Raw genomic sequence first — 24394 nt, 5'->3', positions numbered from 1 at the left:
CTCTCTCTCTCTCTCTCTCTCTCCCCCCTTTCTCTCTCTCTCTCTCTCTCTCTCTCTCTCTCTCTCTCTCTCGAAAGAAAAGAAAAGACTCTCACTTTCTGTTGACTTCCACTTTCTTCAAGACTCGCTGCAGCAATAAAGTTAAACCCTTACGATGTCCGTCTTACTTTCATCCGAAGCGACAAAGCTCGTTCTCAAGAGCCGCGACCGAGCGCGACGTCGACAACTCCTTTTGTATCGTCGAAGACACTTCTAGCGCATGGGAGTCTCGGAAACAACCGGCGAAATCATAACGGGAATTCTCCTACTCCCTATTCTGAAATATACGGTGCAAACGACGCAAGACCTCTCTCAGCGAATTGTAACACTGTCGTGGAGCGAGAATGGCGTCGAACTCACTTGCGAAGTGGCTCGCATTTGCGAATAACGTTGTCAATTATAATTCGCGCACAGCGAGATATTCCCATCCACCTTGCGAACGCAAATGATGCGATTTGCCCGTTAAATCGCACGCCGATGTGTACGAAATTTTGGAAAGCAATTAACCGAGGAGCGAACGATCAATCCCCAAACGTCAACGTCGAAAATCACGCGCGCGTTTCAACTCGCTCACTAAATCAAATCACGCGTAAATCGAAATCCACCGATCGTAACTCAATATCGCGTGCTGGTTCTGCGATTGTATATGTTGCGTAGCTGCAACAAATTTTTCTGTCTCTCCATTACGTACAATCGAAAGGTTCACCGTGAAAAATATCCAGATGAAATGCTGGACATTGAATATCACTGTCACCAGGAGACATTTGCGAGACGTAAACAAGCTTACAATAAAATAGAATTCCGAAAATAGTAGAATGAAACATAGAAATTTGCAAACGTATCACTACGTATTGCTGCAGATATATCATCAAACGCGCACTTTGAAGTGACAGCTGCCGTCTCGAACAAGGAGAGAAATACGGACAACGCTACTGCAGACTATCGAAGTCGCGGAATAACTGTGAATGACTCGAAACCACGGCGGCGAACCTAACGAGTCGTTAGTGAAAGTTGGCCGATCGTTCGCAAGTCCATGCGTTTCAATCGCTCACAGTTCTGTGGCTGAAACAAGGCGAACCGCATGAGAAAATGCACTGTTTTTAGTACTGGCAATTGTATTCCGTAGGAAGTATCTCCTCGTAATATATTTAAAGTTGAAAAAATTTCGTAAACACGAATTTTTAAAAAAAGGAATATCTTGTGTCGTATGACTGAAAGAAGATTGTTTCCGAAGAAATGAATAAAAATGATTTATAGATTAAATAAAAATTTTATTACTACTATTTTAGTGGAAAATGAATCTCAAATGAAAACATATAAATATAAAATGCACATTCAGAAATAATAGCTTTTAATAGATACGAAAATTAATTTTTTATTAATTTTACAAGCGGAAAATAATTATTTTCCTTTCACCGTAATCTCGACAAAACATAATGGTCTCGCGATATCCGCGCTACATTTCGAAAATGATACTGTGTGAAAATACTTGGGAAATAGAAAGACTAAATAGAATTGTAGTATCCATAGCAAGATGATGACATAAGTGGATAATTAACAGGTGAAGTGGATAATTAACAGGTGGATTGTTACATCAAAAGATTATATGTATTGTAGCAAGAGTGTTTTCAAATTGCGTGCTGATTTTAACATGCATAGATCTAACTAAATACTTTCATCTCTAAATGGAAGCGTACGATCTGATAAACTTGACAGTAGTTTAGCAAATAAGCTTAGCAGACAAGATAATTTATAAGAACTATTCTATAGCTTTTCGTTTGTTTTTATTATCTAAATTCTTTTAAATCTCGCAAATTTTTCAAATTTTCCAAATTATGTGACATAAACAGTCCACAGAAGAAGATCAGCCCTTCGGAAGATCCAGGTTCGAATCGAGATAATATTTTTCGTAATAAATTATTTATGATGCTTTAAAGATGCTTATTAGCACTAATTTCCATTTCAAATAAAAACCGGCTATTCGTCAGTCTTGAAAATCTTAAACCGAACTGAAATACGTAATGTCACAAATTAATTAGTAATATTATTAAATAATTCACATTAAATAATTCAATTTTGAAATAAAAATTGCACAAATCCATACTATCCTTATTATTAGGCATCAAAACTGACAAAATAATTTGCATAAATATTCACTTCGCTCAAGGTTATAACATTTTTCACGTTTTTTTTCTGTATGCAAATTCACATAATTAATATCGATTATTCAGTCTAAGATTATATAAGGAATATAAAAATATAGGAAACAAAAAAATATTTTCTAAAATAAAGGAAAAAATTACATACATTTTTTTCAATCATTTATCTCTCGTGTGCGCATAATTTTAAATCTATGCGTACAATATGTATGTAAATAACTGTTGAAAAAAAAGAAAATTTCTATTTTGAATAAATCGCACACCGATTATTTGTCAATCTTAAAATATAATCTTAGATTGAAGAAGCTGAGATATGAATAATTATCAAATTAAGTTGATAAACAGTTTAAGCTTATTGATGATATGAAATATTAGTGTTTACATTAAAAAAACCAGAAAACAAGAAAACATTAATATATAATATTTATTGCAACCGCAGTAAAGTAAAGCTTTCGTTTGTAATATTTTAATTAAAGCTTGAATTAGTATCGAAGAAAAGAAATTAAAATACGAATAATTACATATTTATTGTGTGATTATTACAATTTTATTTATAATTTTTATAATCATAATGTACAATATTATAACAATAAATATTAAAGTATTAAAATTATATAATTTATAGTATAGTTTCATTAATGATAGTTTAAAAATAAAAATGTCAAATAAAATTACGAAATTTATCTTTGAGTCCTTGACATATTCGAATATTCTATTTTTACGGATAACCACGAAGAAAGATAGTAGCCAATCCTAATAGTGATTTAGTAAAAGGTGTGACATTTTTTAAAGAATTCATATGAATCTTATGCATGTTGCAACATGAAGAGCGTCTCGAGTGCATCTTCGTACATAGCCATTTAAGATTTCTTTTTCGATCACCATCATGGTAATTATATCGCGAAAGAAGTTTATTGGTAGCTATAAAATAGAAATTGTGAAATTAAGTCAATTTAAAAATATATTTCGAAAATATACAGAAATTTTACTTTATAATTAAAAAAATTTAAATTAGAAGAATGAGATGTGAAAATCTAAAATCTCGTATGAAACGATATATATAAAAGAAACAGGTGATAAGACTGATATTCAGTTCTCATGTGGAAAATACAATGTATTAAAAATTATAATTGCAGATATTTGAATTTTAGGTCGACACATTTCGAATTTCACAACTAACATAATATATATTAACATAATATATACGTTTTTTTGCAATTTCTTCTCTGTTTTCATAATTTTTTACAGGCAAGAATAAAATCAAATAGTTTATTCATAATCTGAAGATTGTTAACATTCTTATTATGATTAACGTCTTACGATATCGATTAACAGATTCGGAAGAAGCTTCTGCAGAGGCGCTGTTATTTGAATCTGATTTTTGGCGGCGGAGTCGCAGGTGCAGTTGCAGACGACGCTCTTCGCCCAGGCGGTCTACTGACAAAGATCCCATACTTCCGAGGCGGAGGTTCCGGTGGTACAGTTGGTGGAAATGACGGTTCGAGAATCTTAAATTAATATTAACAAATAATAACAAATAACAAAATTAACAAATATTAAATATTAAATATTAAATATTAATATTTTTTAGCAATTAGTTCTTTTATTAATATTTTTATTTAATGTTGTTTGCTTTTTTATTATTCTTTAATGTCCTAAAATATGTCCATGACAACTAATAATTTAATTTACCTTGAACTTCTCGAACGGACTCGTGATTCTTTCGAATTCTTTTGAACATTCACCCTCGATAGCATTGGTTGAGCTAAGTAATTTGTCCGGGTATTTGTACTAAAAACCATCTACGATTTAATAACAATTATTGAAGCTGGTAAAAACGATTAACAGCAGAATAGACATCGAAAGACGACCATTACTTTTTCAACGACTTTTTCCAATCCAGTAATTTTATTGGACGTTGTAATTAATTCTGTGCTAAGCTTGTTCATCTGAATATTAAGTCGATGGTTATGATTAAACATTAAAAATTTTTTTATACATACACGATTCACTTTTAAACTTACTTCATCTTCTAAGTATTTCGTAGTCTCTTTTTGTGCATCTGTCTATAAGTAAAGTAAATGCCTTTAATTACACATAGATATTATCATAAAAATAAAAAGATATTATTGTAAGAATACATTGAAATACTGCTAACCGTTTTTACGATTGCGTCCTCGAATTCCGCCTTCTTATTTTTTAACAAAACCAATCTGTCTAATTTCTAAAAAAATTCTTGATAAAAAGAGTGCATAAATATAACAACATTGATTATAACTATGTAAAAAAAAATTAATCTTGAATGAGTATACAAATTTTATAAATAAAATGGAACTGACCGTCTTATTCTCTGCAACTATTGTTGACATCTCTCGATTTGATCTTTCAATTCGCTTTATTATCTTGAAAACAATTGTATAAAAAAATATATCAAAATTAATTAGAAGTTTAAAAAGAATCAAAACATTATTTCTTTGATATAAAATATATGCATATATTAACTTTGAGTTACACACACATTAATTTTTAAATTTATTTTAAACAAATATAATTGATTGATATTTATAGGGTGAGTAAAAAGTATGGAACCAGTAAGATATTTTAAAAACAAGACATTTGAGAAAAATGTGTATTAAGTATGTCTTATTTCTTATTTTTACAATCATAATTTATGCAGACTACTTACGTTATTAGCATACCATAGTGCTACGTAGAACAAAATATACATCAAAATATACACGTAAAAGTTATCCAAAACGTATACTCGTATAAACGACTGCAAATATAAATAGTAATAGAAAAAAATATCAAAAGCAATTCAATGCAATCATGGTAAAATTATTTAATTTTAACATTGATTTAAGGAGGTTACCTGACGATCATAAATATCAATAAGCTTCAAAATTGGATGTGATCTCGATAGTTGGGAGAAATAGCACGATCTTTGCGAGAACATTCTCGAGAGCGCAATCCATTAGCAAAGTAAAGAGTTACAAAAATCAGAGAAACTCAAGCACAAACAAACGTGGAAATCGAGCGAGACGTGGAACGAGAATTTCCGGACGATTTGACAGCATCGTGTGAATGTGTCTCATTTATATCCGCCATTCGAGTTATTCGTTAATAGTGGAATGTCGCAGAAAGTTGTACCAAACTTCGTGGAACAAAACGATCTTCATCAAAAACTTTATTAACAAATATTGTGGCATGTTGAATACTTTTTAATAAGAATCGCTTAAATTTTTAATTTATTAGAAAATTATACTAATAAAGCTACCATTCTAAAACATTTTCAATTTAAATCTTTTGACACTTTGCATTTAAAAGTTTTCAAATTGCGATATTTTATGCATTAGTATCATAGTTTCTGAAAAGCTTCCTTATCGGGATATTATCTCCCCCGTGGGTTCATATAATAACACCTCGCGGGATCGCGATAATGTAATCTCCTTCATATAAACATAATTAAGGCGCGAAAGCGCATGTTGAAGCAGGTGACTTCATATAGCTGCAGAGGTTTATCGATTGCAGAGGTTGCAACATGAGTGGTACGAATAATTTCCGCGATAAGAGAGAGTAATTTCGATAAGTGATAGGAAGTGCGACAGCGCAGAGAACGCATAGGGGTCATAATTATTCTTATCATTGTCATAATCCGCTATTATTACATTCTCTAAGTATTACATTCTCAATTTTCTTCTGTCCCTAATGCTTATCATACTTAAATATATATAACAACTTGAAATGCAATCTATAATCTGTTTTTTTTTTTGTACAACGCAACTCACAATACTCATTTACGAGGATTTTAAGTATTATGCGAGCAGCTCGCTGCGAACTGCAGTTTTGCTGTAAACGACGAGCTTTATAATTTTACGAACCGAAATTTCAAACATCAGCACCGCTACGTCATCATCATTAAAACGTACTATTCCGCGACTTCAAGGATCCGCGAGATAATAGCATATTAAATCCAACTTTACGCTATATGCAAGCACTTTCGTCACCGATTTGATGTCGACATCTAAAATGTATATTTAACGAAAACTTAAAACAAAACCAGAGTATCTATCTCGTAACTATCGAAAAGCGGCAAGAATCAAAGTCCAAAGGAAGAAAAATCTAAACTGTTAAATAAACACTCGTTGAAAGTCGCGTTTGCCACATTCGAGTGCTCTCTCTCTCCTCCATCCTGCCCTCCGCTCAAAGCAAATTATGAACTAATCCACGAGGGATCGTTTGCTTTTTGCGTCAAGCACCGAGTCGGTTCCATCGACGTCCTCCGATTAAATACACAAGGATTATCACATGAAAGACATACAGGCCGCTCGGCATGCAGCGACAAACCGCATACATGCGCGTCAACGTGATGTACGCCTGAATATGTACACAGCCGGTGATATGCTTGAGCATCGGCAGACTCTAGCTGGGGCGAGACTGAGCCACTTGTCGTTTCCCATGACGCCTCGCGGGCAGGGTTGACTAACTAAATACCGAAGTTAGATGAGCCCTGAGGCCAGGGTTAAACGGAGCTTAAAAAGCTTCGAGCGGGCGCGGGATGGTGAATATCAGTACGTGAGAGAAGCCGAATCAACTACGAAAACACTTGAGATCACTTAGAGGAATCTCCGCGATGCGTTTACGCCCCGTCGCAATGCGCGACGTCCACAGGTTCACTCTCACCGATCCATCACCCTCCCGGGGATGTTTATGTAAAACAGTAGCCGATAAACGCACCGACCCTCGAAGTAGAAGCGCGATGGAACCACTTGACGCGTCAAAAACGTCAGTTACACATTGGGGGCGGTGCTGCGCAGGGTGCAGCTGGATGGTAGCTTCGGGGGTGCTTTTGTCGGAGAGAAAAGACGGGATTGAAAAGCGACCTGAGATATATTAGAATAGAAATTGAGAGCCCACCACGAAAGGTTCGTTATTATTTTGCGAGGGGGAAATCAGTTTGTTCAGGAATTTAAATGGTTAAATAAACACGATACTAGAATTTGCGACATTTGATTTCGGATTGTTAAATAATTGTTTCCATCGAAACAATTCATACGCATTTTCCATATCGCTATTATTCATTCAATACCTTTTTTAGCTGATTGAATATGATATTTTTTCTTTTAAACACTATACTATATAGAAATCAAAATAATCAAAATAAAGGTCAATTTGCAAGGACATTCATTTATCTTCTTTACCCAAAATCCCCCGAATTAACCCAAGCCTCATCGCGTTGAACTCCGCACGAAGGACGAACGACCACGATCGCCCTTCACGAGCGAGTTATCATGCGATCGGCGTAAGCGCCAAAGATAAAGGCGGACGAGGTATGGGGGAGGAAAATTGGTCGGCCACCTAGAGCAGGATATCGCCAGGAGGATCCTGGCAAGAGGAGCTCACCCTCTCTTGTGTGCAAACTACTACGGCGGAGACACACCGTTTCGGAACGTCAGCATCGGAACATAATCGATTTGCCGTGAGCTCATCCGTAATTCGCTCCCCGCAGTCAACGCGACGAGAAAGTCTCGGCGGCAAAGGCGTCACCCGAGCGAGAAATTACTCATCGTTCTGATTGAGGTTAATTAATTAGATAATTAAGTTCGCTCCCGCCCGCGACCGGCGCGGCGCCGAGGGGACGGAACGTGGCAGGGTACACGATGGGGAACGCGAGCAAGGAACGTCTCGCTTCTTTCCCCCAGGAGAAAATGATCGTCGTCGATCCTTGTTAAAAAAATGCTCCCTCGTTATTACTGGAACCAATCCCACGTCCGCTTCTCTTATCTCATTATCTTAACCATCTTTTTCCGAGCTCCACTCGTGTTTTGGATAAAGTTACCGATTCTTGTTTCGCGTGAAGAGAAAATTTCCATCACAGTGTTACATTCAATTGGATTTAATTTTCTTATTAGATAAGATAGAAATCATCAAAAAGAAATGATATTCGACCGAGATAGTTAAATAAGATGCAATGAAGATCACGAGAGGCAAAATTAATATACGATCAAATGGGATTTGATCAGCTTTTGCGTAAATGCGTCATTGCGTAAAGTCTACGAAAATTCTATTAAAGAAATGTGATAAAAATTTCACAGTAATTCCACATGAAATGAACGCTTTTTTAAACTTAGTTCCGAGTCGCATCCATTTGCGCAATTTTCTCTTCTTTCGCTTACCGTGGTAAAACCGCTGGCAGAGTAAGCCAGCTTACATTTCATCGTACACAGGACATCAGAGCGGAGGAGGATTGGGGGAGGAGTTTAAAGCGAATCTCTGAAAACCCCGCACGTTCGATAAATTTTCATGTCACCTTTATCTGACGGTATTTCACGAGCAACGCCATCCAGGGGTTGGCTCAGCCGTGTATGAAAGAACTCTTTACACATGACACTTAACGAGAATCTCATAATCTTGCGGGGACGCAGCTCTCTCTCTCTCTCTCTCTCTCTCTCTCTCTCTCTCTCTCTCTTTCTCATTCCCTTCCTCGTCTCTGACACCCTGAAAATCCCTTTGAAGATCTACCATTGATGCTCGCGGTTTAATATTCCGTCACGGATATTAATGCTCTCCTAGCAACGACTCCTCGTAAATCAGCAAAGCCCCCATACTGATGCACTTTTCGCTACCGTTTCTCAGCATCTCCCATCCTCGCTGCGGTTTCAGCTCTGCTTTCACCGGTACCACAGTCTTCCTCGTCTCGTGTGTAAGATCCGCGCGAGTATAGTCGCGTTGATTGAGGATAATGCGAGATACCAATTATTCGTTCGAGTAAAGAATTCATTAGTGAAAACGTAACGATGATGGAGTCTCTTGCGCTGTAACCTTTTACGACGAAATTGCATCTTCTGTCACCGAGCGCTTACGTCATTGTACTTTGATGTCATTCATGTACGAGATAACATACGGTGTGAAATATTTTGATTCTAGCAAACTCGTAAAATATTATTAAAAGATAAAAGACTTGAACAGATAGGAATTAGTGTGTACATTAGGAATGCGAATTAAATTTAATAAAATTTAATAAAATTTTTATATCACTATATCAAGAATTATATTGAGAAATCAAAATATTATTCAGAGAAAGAAAAAAAGAAATTTATTTTAATAAAAATAATTGATAATAATTCTCTCTCTATATGGATTTAGTAAAAAGTATACAATTACAAGTCTCAAAATTACTATTGTATTTAAGTAAATGATCTCATTTTGAAAAAAAAAACATAGCAAAATAATAAAGCAGATTTTTTTAAATGCGACATTTTTATATGGAGTTACTTGGCGTTCTATCTTTATTATAATAAATATATATGATTTCTAGAGTTACTTTTTTAATTGATAGCTGTGTTTTCAGCAGATAAACAGAAAACAGCTCCGTAAGTGCTCAGCGATTTTTTAATGATTATGCTCTTGCCTTCAATTTTTCGTTGGATCTAAATAAGTATAGAAACAATAATATTAAAGATTCACTGAGCGTACTGTGTTTACTGAGCGGCTTTCTGAACACAGCTGTTATGTCAAATTTTGAAGTCTCTTTGTTATTCATTTTTAAAATATCCACTCTTTCAGATTTTAAAGTTTCTTTTATCTATTTTCGAAAGTATATTACCGTTCAAATTTATCACGGTTCATGCACCGAAAGATATTCCACTTCGACTTTCTTCGATTTAGCATACTTCATGAAGAGAGAAGGATGTTCCCTTCGAGTCTTGTTGTCCCACCGAGCGTGAAATAAGTGTACATACGAAGGGGCGCGAGGCTTTCTACGGCGATCGCGACGATAAAGCGAATTTGCACAAGGGTAAGAGAAACCGAGGGAAATACCTCGCGGAAACACGATATTCCCGTGTTCTTTCCTTCAATCGAACGAGGGATTTAAAAAAAAAGAATCCCTTATGCACAAACTGTTATAAAACCATAAAGATGTAATCGTAGATCGGGGTATAACGCGGTCGTACTACCCTTGGAGAATTGCGCAGGACTAGCTGAACAAACGTGGCGAGAAAATAAAGTTGTAAGATAGAATGGAATATAAATAAATCGAGCATATTGTCTATATTAGAAAAAAGAGCCGTCAAATCCTTTTCTAATTAAGAAAAAATAGTTATTTATTTTATTGTAAAAAATCGTTTATTTATTTTAGCTTAATAATAACTCATAATAATCTAGCATCGCATTTCAAATAAATTATTAACATAATTATGTAATTAAAATTAAAATTATATTATTAAACTAAAGTTTACTAAACTATTGTATGATATTGAAATAAAATAGACTTAATTAGGATTTTCAATAATAAACGACGATATATATATATATATATATATATATATAATTTAATAGATACATTAATATTGTATATTGTTTGTTTTTATCAATATAAATAAATGGCTAAATGAGATCATAGCATGATTTCATTTAGCCACATTTATCATATCGTCAATAATAAGAGTTCCGAAAGATAAAAAAAAAGCGCAAAATGATTTGAGTCACATCGTACCACCGTTCTGAATCATCTCCGAAATTGAATCTAAAAGTGATTTCACAATGGCACTTGCTCATTCGACTGTCATCCCGTACGATGTTGCCGCACCTACTGTGAACCCACTGTGCGTTACAGCACGCTGCGTTTATGGTACCCTCGATTGTCCCGCACGCAAGTGTCACGGGTATCCTGTCAGTCAAGGATCAGCGAACCGTAAGGAGAAGTATTGTACGAAAAGTATAACAGAAATGGAATCTCGGGGGTGTTGTCGAATTCCGGTTTGCGCGCGTGAGCGGAGAGGGTAGGTCGGCTGTCGTTCTTGTACATACGCTGTGTACACGCGTGCGTGTGGGGTGGCTCTGATTGAACGTCATTCGAGAGCATGTCAAATCGAAGAATATGCTGTGACTTGAAATTAATTTGAGTGGTTTCCGCAAGACCGTCGGCCAAAGGACCGCACGCGTGCATTCCTGATTAATTGTTTTCGTCTGGTCACGAACTATGAAACCTTCGTGGAGAATTGGACGACTCTTAATAGTGTTTAAGGGACATGGATCTCAGCTGTAGCAGAGATGATTTTATTTTGAAAATAAACAAAATAATTTACTGTGTTAGAATTGTTTGTTTCTGTGAACTGTTTTTACAATTCATTTATTTTGTATATTTATGTCTATTCTTGATAATTTTAAATACACACTCACACACATATATGTATATATATTGAAGTAATAAATCTGAAACAGCATTACCAATCAAGGATTCATAGTATGAATCTATTTCTGACTCTGATTTGAATTCAAATCAGCAGATTTTATTTTGCACCATACTTATACGATTCGATAAAATATCGTAATAATAAGTCAATAACAAACATATAAATAAGAGGTTCTATGGTGTAATGGTCAGCACTCTGGACTTTGAATCCAGCGATCCGAGTTCAAATCTCGGTAGAACCTTCATTTTTGCAAATAATTATTATTATAAAAATAGCAATTTTACAACATATAAATGAGCAATAAACAGAGATTCCGTAGTGTAATGGTCAGCATTCTGGACTTTGAATCCAGCAATCCGAATTCAAATCTCGGCGGAACCTTCATTTTTGCATGAAATTATTGCATAAAAGTCAATAAGTTTACGATTTTACAATATACAAATGAGCAATAAACAGAGGTTCCGTAGTGTAATGGTCAGCACTCTGGACTTTGAATCCAGCGATCCGAGTTCAAATCTCGGCGGAACCTTCATTTTTGCACAAAATTATTGCATAAAAGTCAATAAGTTTACGATTTTACAACATACAAATAAACAATAAACAGAGGTTCCGTAGTGTAATGATCAGCACTCTGGACTTTGAATCCAGCAATCCGAATTCAAATCTCGGCGGAACCTTCATTTTTGCATGAAATTATTGCATAAAAGTCAATAAGTTTACGATTTTACAACATACAAATAAACAATAAACAGAGGTTCCGTAGTGTAATGATCAGCACTCTGGACTTTGAATCCAGCAATCCGAATTCAAATCTCGGCGGAACCTTCATTTTTGCATAAAATTATTGCATAAAAGTCAATAAGTTTACGATTTTACAACATACAAATAAACAATAAACAGAGGTTCCGTAGTGTAATGATCAGCACTCTGGACTTTGAATCCAGCAATCCGAATTCAAATCTCGGCGGAACTTTCATTTTTGCACAAAATTATTATTGCATAAAAGTTAATAAGTTTACGATTTTACAACATACAAATAAACAATAAACAGAGGTTCCGTAGTGTAATGGTCAGCACTCTGGACTTTGAATCCAGCGATCCGAGTTCAAATCTCGGCGGAACCTTCATTTTTGCACAAAATTATTGCATAAAAGTCAATAAGTTTACGATTTTACAACATACAAATAAACAATAAACAGAGGTTCCGTAGTGTAATGATCAGCACTCTGGACTTTGAATCCAGCAATCCGAATTCAAATCTCGGCGGAACCTTCATTTTTGCATGAAATTATTGCATAAAAGTCATTAAGTTTACTATTTTACAAATGAGCAATAAACAGAGGTTCCGTAGTATAATGGGCAGCATTCTAGACTTTAAATCCAGCGATTTGAGTTCAAATCTCGGCGGAATCTTCATTTTTGCATAAAATTATTATTGTATAAATGCCAAAGTTTACAATTTTACAACATACAAATGAATAGTAAGCAGAGGTTCCGTAGTGTAATGGTTAGCACTCTGGACTTTGAATCCAGCGATCCGAGTTCAAATCTCGGCGGAACCTTTATTTTGGTTCAAAGTTTTTATTATTAAAAATATTAATTATATACCAGTTATACAAAAATAAAATTAACAACAAAAGTGAAGGTTCCATGGTGTAATGGTCAGCACTCTGGACTCTGAATCCAGCGATCCGAGTTCAAGTCTCGGTGGAACCTTAAAATTTTGCATACTAAATTGACGAAATTTTTATTAAAATTTCAAATAACAAGAATTCAGCATGGGAACATTAATAAAAGCTTGTATAATAAAAGGTTCCATGGTGTAATGGTTAGCACTCTGGACTCTGAATCCAGCGATCCGAGTTCAAATCTCGGTGGAACCTATATTTTTGCAATAAGAATTTTTTTATGTTGGTTGAAAATTGAAAAAATTTTCTCAAATATTTCAATGTAAATCTTTTAAGCAAATTAATTTATTAAGAGAAAACTATAAAAAGAGTCTATTTTGATTTTGCTTGTTAAAAGTTTTAAAATTAGATGAACAAAATATTAATTATATTAATTATATTTAATTAAATAATAATTTCATTCAAAGATATGTCAATGCAATCTTATATACTATCCATATACTAATAGCTTAATACTATAGCTATATTAATATTTTCTCTATTTATTTATTATATTTATATGAACATTTAAATTTAGAGCAATACACAATTCAGATTAACACATAAAAAGAAAATATTGCAAAGAAATTCAGAACAAAAAAATTCCTTCGAGCCGGATTCGAACCAGCGACCTATGGATTTCTACAACAAACGACTACAGTCCACCGCTCTACCAACTGAGCTATCGAAGGCTTAAGGACGAACGTGCTCAAATTGTTACTTCAACCATTATTACATTTATTGTATACGTTACAGGAATTATTGTATAAGAAACATAAACACACGTCACTATTTATTTAAATACAAATTAATTATAATTAAATAATATTAAACATATTTAATTAAAAAATCAAATATATATATCATATATATATATTTCTACTTTTTATAATATATAAAATATATATATATTATTAGAATATATATTGTAGTATAAATAAAACATTATGATAATAGTTATGTAAAGTTTATCTAATTTTTTTTTTTCTAATATTAATAACATTAGTAGCTAAGAATTCTATTTATTCTTACTTTAATGAAGTAATTCATTTTAGAAATAAAAAATTTATAGAGTAATAAAATTTAATGTTTATTATCTCTTATTGATCGCTTGCTACCGAACATATACAAAGATATAAAGAGAAAAAGAGGAAAGAGAAAATTAAGAAAAACAGAGTGAAATATGATAGCTCAAAACATTCGCAGATAATACTTCTCATCTCATCCTGCAAATTTTCAATACTTGATCTGATATTGCATACGATACAGTTATTACGTATTTATGCAGTTTTGATCTTAATAATAATAATAATAATAATAATAATAATAACAACAACAACAATAGCTTTAGATAGCAGGGCAAAGGCATTACGTGTCAAAATTTGTATGGAATGTAACTTAAAACTTTTATATTATTCGGCTGTATATAAAATAGCGTTACACAAATTTGCTTCACTTGTTCACTTTTCAAGTTCAAGCTTCACTTTTCAAGAGCCATTATTCTTTTAAAATAAAAAAAATTAAATTAACATTTTTATGTTCTCTCTCTCTCTCTCTCTCTCTCTCTCAAGACAAAAAAAGTATATATTTATCTGGATGCTAAAAATTCTTACGGCAAAGAAATGTAAACATTAAAAACATTTCAAAGAAAATTTTTAAATGTAAATAATAAAATAAAAAGTTTAATGATTGTGATGGTAAAAGTGAGACAATTAAATTTTGGTATCTGTACTTTTTCTAAACAATATTTTCAACAAAACACATGCTTATTCCTTCCTCTTTATTTGGGAAACACTAGCCTCCAGAGAATCCTATATATCTCATCGTGCACGCCAATCACCATCAAAGCGTCGTAGACGCCTGTGCTTCATGGCTCGATACAGTTTACATAAAACTATAAAATTATGGTCGTAGACGAAGGAGATGTCCCCAGGAGGAAAACGAAGACCCTGTGGGAAGGGGTGAGCCATCGTAAAACCGATGGGGTATTTTTACATGAAGTCATTAAACTCGGTTTACGGCGAAACAAAGTGCCTCCACCACCCGCATCCTCCCACCGCGTCGCTTAATTACTCCTCATCGCCGAATTAAGGTTCTAGATCGCACTCTGGTTTAATGAGAGACGAATGTTTAATGAGGGATTCGTGAAGAGAAACGTGTTCCTGGTTCACGAGATAGTTTTCACGACGTCGGGAAAATCTCAAGTTGATTCCTCCTTGTAGAAGGCACCAAGAATTATGTAAACCATTGTGCGCAGCTCTTGCAAGAATAGCAGATTTCTCCGCATTTATATCCAATTTCACGAACGTCATTTAAGGTTTGACCTCATTATTAAGCAATATTGGTTAAGAATTCATAGAGTACGATGAGAACGTGATTTTTCATCGGCGAGAGATCTCTCGAGTGTTCTTATTGCAAATGCAAATTCTGGAATATTGAATAAGGGCACCTCGGGTATTCGAATCCGAGCGAATGCAATATTCTAGCAAATACTTGTGCAAATACTGACAAAATTTAGATCTCGTAAATTTTGAAATAGCCCTTGAATTATTTAAAGGAAAGTTAGATTATTTAAAGAACGGAGGGAAACATTCTATCTTTTATACACGCACGTATCTCCGTTTCGTCGTGGACAACTTTATCGCTGTGCAATATCCCGTGCTTTAAAGTCCATCTTTAAACAATGATAGCAACGAGAGAGAGATGGACCGGTTAAAAGCGCCGCCAGGAAGGATCGTATAAGCGATCTTTGCATCTTTAAAGCATCGCCTAGACAAACAATTTTTAGGGGCAGTTAAGTCGCGACATTGTACACGAGTGAAGTACCAGTATACACGCATCTTTCAGTGATCATTCGATACGAAGAAGTTCGCCATTTCCGGTATCATCTTTAAGAGATTCTTTTTACGAAGCGAGTCGTTTTTACGCGACACGCGTTTTGGACGTATGTAAAAAGAATTTTTCGTCTTATTTAAATATCGATCTTCCTATCCCTCTCGCTCGAAGCCTAATAACATTTTTACGACATAAAATATTTCGAGGGTGTGTCGCGAAATCGCGAAGAGGGTTGGATTGTACTGCATCGCGCTGCGTTCCGGTGATTGTAATAAAACACCTTGTAATTGACGCGTTGCGCGTAAATCTTAGATATCGAGATTTTACGGAGAAATTGGCTCAAGAAGCTGGCTCTATCCTGTTGAATTTAAAGTTTCTCGACGAAATTATACGAGATAAAATCTATTGCTATTGCAACGCTTTGCAAATGGAAACTTTATTGATTTTCATTTGCTACTATGTACTAGTATTCTAGTTTACTATTCTAGTTTACAGATTTTCTCATTCTCTTCAGGATTCCGAGCCCTCTCGAGATTTTATAAAAGGCGCTCTGGAGTTCGTATTTCAGTGCGTTTATAATGGAATCGCCTCGAGACAACGTGCAAGAAGTTGAATACGCGTGTATAAACGGACGTATAAACGGCGAAGTTACTTTATACCCCCCCCCCCTCCCCGGATTTAAGGAGTTACGCCGCGGCCATAAGCTATAAAGATTCCCGTCATAACTCGAACGGTATCACATTTTATTTAATTGCCCGCGGCTCAACTCGCCCGCGGGCTCTTCCCCGCTCGCGTGCATAATATTATTTATTGCTAAAGAAGCTGTTAAAGTTTAACGTCGAGGAGGCGCTCACTCTCAAAATTAAATGCGATAAAATGTTTGTTATCCAATCGACTCGCTACTTAATGTGTTTCTACCATCGCGTGCGCCGTCTTTCCCGTTTGAATTTGTAGAGAGAAAGACCGGTAATCCATCGCTAGGACGACCAGCGACGTATTATCTTGCGGATAAGAACGTAGAGAGTCGGATATAGCTTTACAGCCATTTACGTTGCGAAGACAGTTATAAGAGCTCTTCGAAATACATAGACGTACATTACAATTCAAATAATGGAATGTTTGAGATCGTTTGCATTAGCATATCGCAGTGTGTTACAACGAAATTTGAAACTATGAATAACAAAAGAAAGATACAGAGAATAAATTCCGCTGAGAGCAGCGGAAGCTCTTAATGTAATCAAATTTGAACACATTCCAAATTCAATTGCTGCTTTTGCGGTTCATGACACATCATATCGGATGGTTACATTTTACTACAATTAAGTTCAATTATAATGTTGAAAACATCCTCTTGTAATAATTATACAATGTTCTTTCAATTAATCATACAATCTTGTAATAACCTAGTCTCACTAGTGGACTTTAATTAATTTCGATATTGTTAGTTCAATCTTCTCATTCACAGATATCGAATATCTACGATAGCTGTTTAATGTCGCGCTTTGTTCTCCTATCTCGTCTTTCCTCAGAACAAAACTATATGACATTACCTCATAGATTAAAACGCAGAGAGTTGGATAATTTAGCTAAAGGATTTACAGTCCTGTAAAATTATAAGTACAAAATAAATTTCATGAAGAGTACACTGTTAGATATCAAGAAGAGCAATAATAATCTAATTCCTTAAATTAAACATTTTGTTATTTTTACCTTCATTTGTATCAAAATAAATCAATCCATTTCTATGATTAGATTGAAAGTAAACAATGTTCATATTAACACACGCATTTAGTAAATAATAAATTTGAGTGAAATTTAATACATTTTTTGAGTTAAATTATTTAACTTCATTGTTTTGGTTAAATTAACAATGTATTGAATAGAAATAGTGGCAACCAGAAACGATTAAAAATAACTCAAATTGGGTATTTCATCACATCGTGAATTTAACAACATTGAAACTTAATAACATTGAGAGTGGCACAGTGAAGTCATAATAGTTGAGAGATCCTAACATTTGAGAGATCAACATTCTATAATAATCATATAACATATAGTGTATTTCATTATTAATACAGTCATTTCATTATTAAATCCCATTACTGTTAATTCAATCTCTCTTTCACGAATTCTATAGTATCTGATAGCTATTTAATGTGATTTTCTGTCTTTCTATTCTTCCTCGGAACGAAGGAAAACTATATACGACAATCCGTACATTATCTCACAGATAAAGCAGACTTTAGAACTACCAAGTTCCGGACGATTATACGAAATCTTTCGAAAGTATATACTGAGTGCGACATATTCGCCAAGTAAGCTCGACATTGTCGATCAGTTAAGCTCCACTGGGAGAGTATAAAGCGCGATAAATCCGACGTTGCGGAAGGATGCATAAATCTCCTTAATTTATTGCTACGTAACTTTTATTCCCGCGTATCACTTACCACATTACACTAGCTGGCAGTATCGAGATATATAACTTTTAACCATCTATCGCTGCAATAAGTAGCCACTTCAATCTCGGGATTATTAATTTAAATTCGAAATGAGCATGCTTTATATCATACGCGAGTAATTCAAAGTTTTACTCACGACGCCGAGATTAACGGTAACGATTAAAAAAATTTTAATGCATTCTTCAATATTCTCATAGTATATGAATGCAAAAATATCCAAAATTAAAAAATTGCGACAAATAGCTTTTAAAGTTTTAAGAAAAATAACACTTTGCCGAAGAACGATCGATTCAACTTCGACGAAATCTCTTTGAAAGTGCATTTTCGGGATGAAAACTCGTATGATTCTCGATTACACGTCCCATCATTACGGGGAGTATTTTATCGCCTGTCTGAGAGTACGGGGTTCCGCTCGTTAACCGGAAAGTTCCCGGGGATCGTCGCGCTCAAATTTAAATTGGGAAAGTATTTTACGAGTGCGCGGGAGTTTCATGGTAGCGTTGTCACATCTTGATGAACTTCCGGTAATGATCGTAGGAAAATGTCACCGTCGTCTATCGCCGTCACCTATGTTGAATCCGCAATATACGACCGCGCCATGGGAATCTGGTTCACGAAACGAGGATCCACCAAGATTAATGAACGTCGATTACTTATTCGTGTCATTTACTCCTGATTAGGACAGCTGCCATGATTATCATATAATAGGTTAATTCATGAGAATAGATCAATCTAATTTAACCTATGTTTCCTATAACCTACCACGATCTAAAGAAAACAACAGCCACAATGAGGAAAACAACATAAGATCTTTAAAGATATCATCCATATTTTGATTGTGAATTCCAGTAGATAAATTTAAATCTGTAAAAAATATATAAAATACGATCCGGTTATGTATATTAAAAATATGTGAAATACTTCTATGATGGTAAACCAACTCAATGATTAGTTATGACTTTTAGTTAGTTATTAACTAACAATCATGCGCTAGATCAATTAATCAACTCGTGAAGCAAGTATAATAACATTCGGTATAAGAACGTTTGAACCGAGCGATGACAGGCGAACACGTGAGGCGGCATAAACGTATACCATTAGACCTATCTCCATATGTTTACGAAACAGGCGAAACAAATCTAACGAGAGAGAAAAAAGTGTATCCACATTTAAAATGTATAGTCCGACATTCCCCTTCGCGTTGAATCCTTATCCTCGCTGTTGAGATTCGCGCACGCTTCACATAGCTGTAGCTTGCCGCTAATACCCAATATAATGCCAAATGTCTTATATATTTTCGCGTAAGCGTATACGCTTAATTAAAATAAAAATAGCTTTATTCCAAGTTTCAAAAGTAAATCAAATATAAGTAAATTATCTATGAGCTTCCGCGGTTGTTAGTGTGTAAATAATATAATTATAAAACGATAAAATGCAAATTATATCTTATCGCTTTGTAAATATATTATTTATGCACTAATAATTGCAGAGGCAGTTTATTTATATTTGATATACATGTAATATGTATACACAGGGTTGGGCACATTTCAAATATTATTTAAAATACAAATTATATTTCAAATATTGTATTTCAAATACAATACAAAATGTATTTAGTATTTTGTATTTCAAGAAGGTCATATGATGTATTTTGTATTTCAAATACAATTTCAATGTATTTGAAATGCCAAAAAAATCCTTGATAATAATCCTTAAAACAGCAGACTTACTGGCTGTATTCGGAAACGTTAGTGTCATGACAGAGAATAAGACGTAATGAGATGTATGAACTATCGTAGTCGTTACGTAGAGAGAGAGAGAGAGAGAGAGAGAGAGAGAGAGAGAGAGAGAGAGAGAGAGATTAAAACAGAGAAGAATCGTTGATGTCGCAGTCATAAAAGTGCCGAGCACGCAAAAAAAATTTGAAAGCATATTGTACATTAAATAGTATTTTGTATTTAAAATAAAAAATATTTTTAAATATTTCTAAATTTAAAATATTTCATATTTTGTATTGGGAGTACAAATTCGGTCCGTTTTTTTGTGTTCAAAAATGCATTTATTTCAAAACAAAATGAATGAACAGATCAATTGAAGTATTGTCCATCGCTGCCTACTACTTTTTCCCATCTCTCAGGCAATTTTCGAATTCCATCTCGAAAAAACGATTCGTCTTTGGAGGCGATCCAATTTTGGAATCAATTTTCGATTTCTGCGAAAGAAGTGAACCGATGACTTGCCAAATTGTGCTGCATCCTTCAGAACCAGTAATCAGAAGGAGCAATGGCCGGAGAATACGGCGGGTGCGGTAAAACATCCCATTTGAGCATTTTCAAATATTTTTTTACGATTTTTAGCGACATGAGGCCGAATGTTGTCATGAAGAAGAATAACTTTATCATGTCTTTGCTCGTATTCCGGCCGTTTTTCTCGCAATGCATGGCTCAAACGAATCAATTGTAGCCGATACCGATCGCTCGTAATGGAATCGCCAGGTTTCAGCAGCTCGTAGTAAACAAGACCCTTTTGGTCCCACCAGAGCATGATCTTCGAACCATGAATGTTCGACCGTGGTGTTGATGTTGAAGTCGATGACAACGATTGACCGGGCTTAACGTAGTATTTTTTCTTCTTGGGGTTGTCGTAGAATATCCACCTTTCATCTCCAGTCACAATCCGATTGCAAAAAACCTTTTCTCTGTTGTCTTTGAATCAGCTGTTCGCCTTTCAATGTCTCTCGGTTTCAGTTCATAAGGCATTCCTTGTTTTTGAATCATTCCCGTGGCTCTCAATCAGAAATGGCTTGTGAGTTACCCCCAATGATTTTGCAAGCTCCTCTTGCGTTTGACTCTGATCTACTTCGAGTAATGCCTCTAATTCTTTGTCTTCGAATTTTTTTGGCTGTCCAGAGCGAGGCTTGTCTTCAATGGTAAAATCTCCTTGAAACGTCGAAACCATTCATGATTTAGTTGGAGCAGTGTCACCATAAACTTTGACAAACATTCGATGGGCTTCAGCCGCACTTTTTTTCCAATTAAAGCAGAAAATCAAAACCTCTCGCAAATGCTGCTTGGTTAACATAATATTCGACATTTCAAACACAGTAAAAATCAAGGTTTTTGTATGAAACTCAAAGCGATATAAACTGAATATTATTAGCAGATGTTTAACCTCTCTGAAACCGCCAAAATCAGCTATCATTACCATTCACAAAAGCTGAAGCCATCTTTAGGGAAACGGATATTTAAAATATAAATTTTGGACGTATTTTGTATTTGAAATATTTAAAAAAAGTACTTTGTACATTTTGTATTTAAAACACAAAATTTTGAAATATTTTGTATTTTGTATTTTAAAAAAGTATTTTGTATTTGAAATATAAATTTTGAAAGTATTTTGTATTTTGTATTTCAAATATTTTAATGATGTATTTTGCTTTTATTTACAGTATCATAACATCCACGATTTCGATGAAACAATATTTTTTTGATGATGAAGAAGGATTAAAAAGAATCTATATCGGACCGATTTGTGCGATATAAGTAGCTGAGAGTTTTCAGTCACATATACTATATTTTAATATCTAGATATATTATTATACAGAGAGAGACAGAGAGAGAGAGAGAGAGAGAGAGAGAGAGAGGGAGAGAGAGAAAATTCGTTATTTCTTTAGCGTTTCAGAATAAATTCTCTAAAGCGCTGAGATAAAAGAAAAATTACAACATGAAAAATAAATTAATCAGTAAACTACATAAAGCAAAATAATTATACATCAAATATGAAATCTAAGGCGAGTTCATCGTCACAAGTATTTACCTTCGCGGAATTTATGGTATTGGATAATAGACACACACATATTCACACTTGATACACATATACATACATTCAGAAACGGCTATACACGAACCGTAACCGAATCGATCGTAATTCGATTGCGAAACCGAAATTATTTAAACTCATAAATTTCTTATAACTGTCTCGAATTTTCTGTATATTATATCTGTATATTATATCGCATATTTAAAACAGAGTGTAACCAAACTGTAATGTACTTTTAATCTGCATTAATGTTAATTAATTTGTAATTCATTAAACGTTTGTTGTAACAGAAATATTTAAATTTTAAGCATAAAGCGACGGACAATAAACATACATGAAATAATATTTTGGGTAGAAAATTAACTAAACTAAAAAGGAAACTAAAAAGACACGTATGACCGATTCCGCGAAGCGGAAAAATCGTAGAGTTATCTCGCAGACACGAAAACATGTATCCCAGCACAAAAAGATTGCAAAAACGTAGCAGAATGATTTCACTGAAACATTGCAATAGTGATTGCATAGTGATTGCGAAATGTTGCTGAATCAGATTGCAAAATTTCAACAATATTAAGATGTCCGCTTTTTATTATATTGCAACAAAACATTCTAGCAATATTGCAATGTAATGTATTTGAATACATTTTTTTACGAAGATTCTAAAATGAAAACTGTTTCTATACATATATCTTACTAACTTTAATTTTTCTACAAATCGCATTTCTAGTGATATATGCTTTTCAAAAACAATTTTTTGATAAAACCATAAAATATTCCAATAAATATAATATTAATTCTGAAGGATAAATTTATTCGTAAGGATGAAGCATATATGTGCTCCGAATAAATTACAAATATTATTCACATTAATATAATAATACAGTTGAATCCAAACTCGATATTATACAATCTTTTGATTTCATATTTAAAATATAAAACTTAGTTAATGAAGTGATCATCAAATAATAGATCATAAAACTTTTTATTTAAATATAAAATGAATTATATTAATTATTATATCATAAAAATTACTGTTAAACTAAAAAGACTATACTACATAAATATTGCAAAAACTTATATTTTTATATTATTATTATTGTAACAATTAAAGAATTACAGTTTTGCAATGTTTGTATATTAGCATATTACTGACATTTTGCAGGCATATTGTTAATTTACATTTCTGTAATATTTCTACAATGTTACATTGCAATTTGCAATATTACAACATTGCAACAATATTGCTTCACTCTTCTGTACTGGCTAGCACATGCTCTAAACGGCTCACTAATAAACAATACAATTGTTGATACTTAAAAATGCGACGATAATTATTTGATCAGCCCGATCAACCATCCAAACTAGAAAGTAACAATTTAAAATTATATTATGCGCAAAGTAAATTATGCATATAATAATAAAATATGAAATGAAGAGAGAGAGAGAGAGAGAGAGAGAGAGAGAGAGAGAGAGAGAAAGAGAGAAAGAGAAAGAGAAAGATTTCTTGTATATGTACAAGCAGCCACCTGCGGAGCGAATGCGGATACGCATGTATGTCCGCCCACCTGACAATACGCTGTCTCGGCAAAGGATCGTAAAGCCGCTTTTTATGTACGCTGTGAAATGGTCAGTAGATAAACGCGCCGCGGATACTTGCCCGACGTAGATTACGATAACCCGGCACGGACGTATCTCTGCAGTGTCCGATGGTGAACGGTTCGTCTGTGTAAAATTGTCTTGTAGAAAGTTTTTTTCTTATGGATGACTCAGCGAATTCTTCACGACAGATCCGATCGACAAATTTACATCGCTAAATTCAAATGGTAAATTTGCATAGCGACTTTACATGCGGTGGCATGCGACATTTTTAGAGGCTTCATTCTGCTCTCGATACGACCGCGACGTAAATCCGGATTTATCGAAATCCACCCTACGTCGTGTCCATAACCGGGCGGATGGCATCAGCCGCGGGATCATATTTCTCTGAACAACATTGCAAGCGCTCTTCTCCGTTCTTTTTTTCCGATTGCCGCGCTATTATTACGTCGCGCCGTAACTTCGATACCGATGTGAAAAAATGGACGAGCTCTCAAACTCGAAACGATAGGTAATAAAAGTCACTCGGATGCGTTCGACGGTGATTCGGCAGCGATAAGAGGTCTGATGGACAGCGCGAAATCGAAGCGCAACAACACGATAATGCAGACGCAAACGTGTAT

At 34.3% G+C, this 24394-nt stretch overlaps 2 protein-coding genes and 7 non-coding genes across 9 annotated transcripts in view; 6 read left to right on the top strand and 3 right to left on the bottom strand.

Moving 5' to 3' along the window:
* Window positions 1-978, bottom strand: part of LOC108688583 — a 7286-nt gene extending 6308 nt beyond the window's left edge. The window contains exon 1 of the mRNA XM_018194893.1: window positions 96-978. The gene's annotated coding sequence lies outside the window, so the exon portion shown is untranslated. The remainder of the gene's footprint in view (window positions 1-95) is intronic.
* Window positions 979-3562: 2584 nt separating this feature from the next.
* On the bottom strand, window positions 3563-5154 carry LOC108688558. Its single transcript, XM_018194859.1, has 8 exons — window positions 5071-5154; window positions 4885-4974; window positions 4538-4600; window positions 4357-4422; window positions 4223-4264; window positions 4076-4147; window positions 3891-3989; window positions 3563-3706 (listed from the first exon to the last, which is right to left on the bottom strand). Exons 1-8 carry the CDS (start codon window positions 5152-5154, stop codon window positions 3563-3565), a joined length of 660 nt encoding a protein of 219 aa, XP_018050348.1.
* Window positions 5155-11564: 6410 nt separating this feature from the next.
* On the top strand, window positions 11565-11636 carry Trnaq-uug. The gene has a single exon. It is a non-coding gene; the product is annotated as a tRNA-Gln (tRNA).
* Window positions 11637-11852: 216 nt separating this feature from the next.
* Window positions 11853-11924, top strand: Trnaq-uug. Its single transcript has one exon. It is a non-coding gene; the product is annotated as a tRNA-Gln (tRNA).
* Window positions 11925-12447: 523 nt separating this feature from the next.
* Window positions 12448-12519, top strand: Trnaq-uug. Its single transcript has one exon. It is a non-coding gene; the product is annotated as a tRNA-Gln (tRNA).
* Window positions 12520-12885: 366 nt separating this feature from the next.
* Trnaq-uug lies at window positions 12886-12957 on the top strand. The gene has a single exon. It is a non-coding gene; the product is annotated as a tRNA-Gln (tRNA).
* Window positions 12958-13039: 82 nt separating this feature from the next.
* Trnaq-cug lies at window positions 13040-13111 on the top strand. The gene has a single exon. It is a non-coding gene; the product is annotated as a tRNA-Gln (tRNA).
* A 95-nt stretch (window positions 13112-13206) lies between these two features.
* Window positions 13207-13278, top strand: Trnaq-cug. The gene has a single exon. It is a non-coding gene; the product is annotated as a tRNA-Gln (tRNA).
* A 388-nt stretch (window positions 13279-13666) lies between these two features.
* Trnay-gua lies at window positions 13667-13754 on the bottom strand. The gene is given in 2 exon segments: window positions 13667-13702; window positions 13718-13754. It is a non-coding gene; the product is annotated as a tRNA-Tyr (tRNA).
* Between the last annotated feature and the right edge of the window lie 10640 nt (window positions 13755-24394).

Source organism: Atta colombica, unplaced genomic scaffold (genome assembly GCF_001594045.1).
Source record: "Atta colombica isolate Treedump-2 unplaced genomic scaffold, Acol1.0 scaffold236, whole genome shotgun sequence".
Lineage (NCBI taxonomy): Eukaryota > Metazoa > Arthropoda > Insecta > Hymenoptera > Formicidae > Atta > Atta colombica.
The sequence above is the reverse complement of the archived record's forward strand: the minus strand, read 5'-3'. Positions and strand labels throughout refer to the sequence as shown.

Excerpts from the sequence above, each read along its gene's own strand:
- LOC108688558 (XM_018194859.1), bottom strand. The coding sequence starts at position 5,154 with ATGTTCTCGCAAAGATCGTGCTATTTCTCCCAACTATCGAGATCACAT. Across the intron at positions 4,601-4,884 it reads CACTATGGTATGCTAATAAC|ATAATAAAGCGAATTGAAAG; the intron begins GTAAGTAGTCTG and ends ATTGTTTTCAAG. Across the intron at positions 3,990-4,075 it reads TGGAAAAAGTCGTTGAAAAA|TACAAATACCCGGACAAATT; the intron begins GTAATGGTCGTC and ends GATGGTTTTTAG.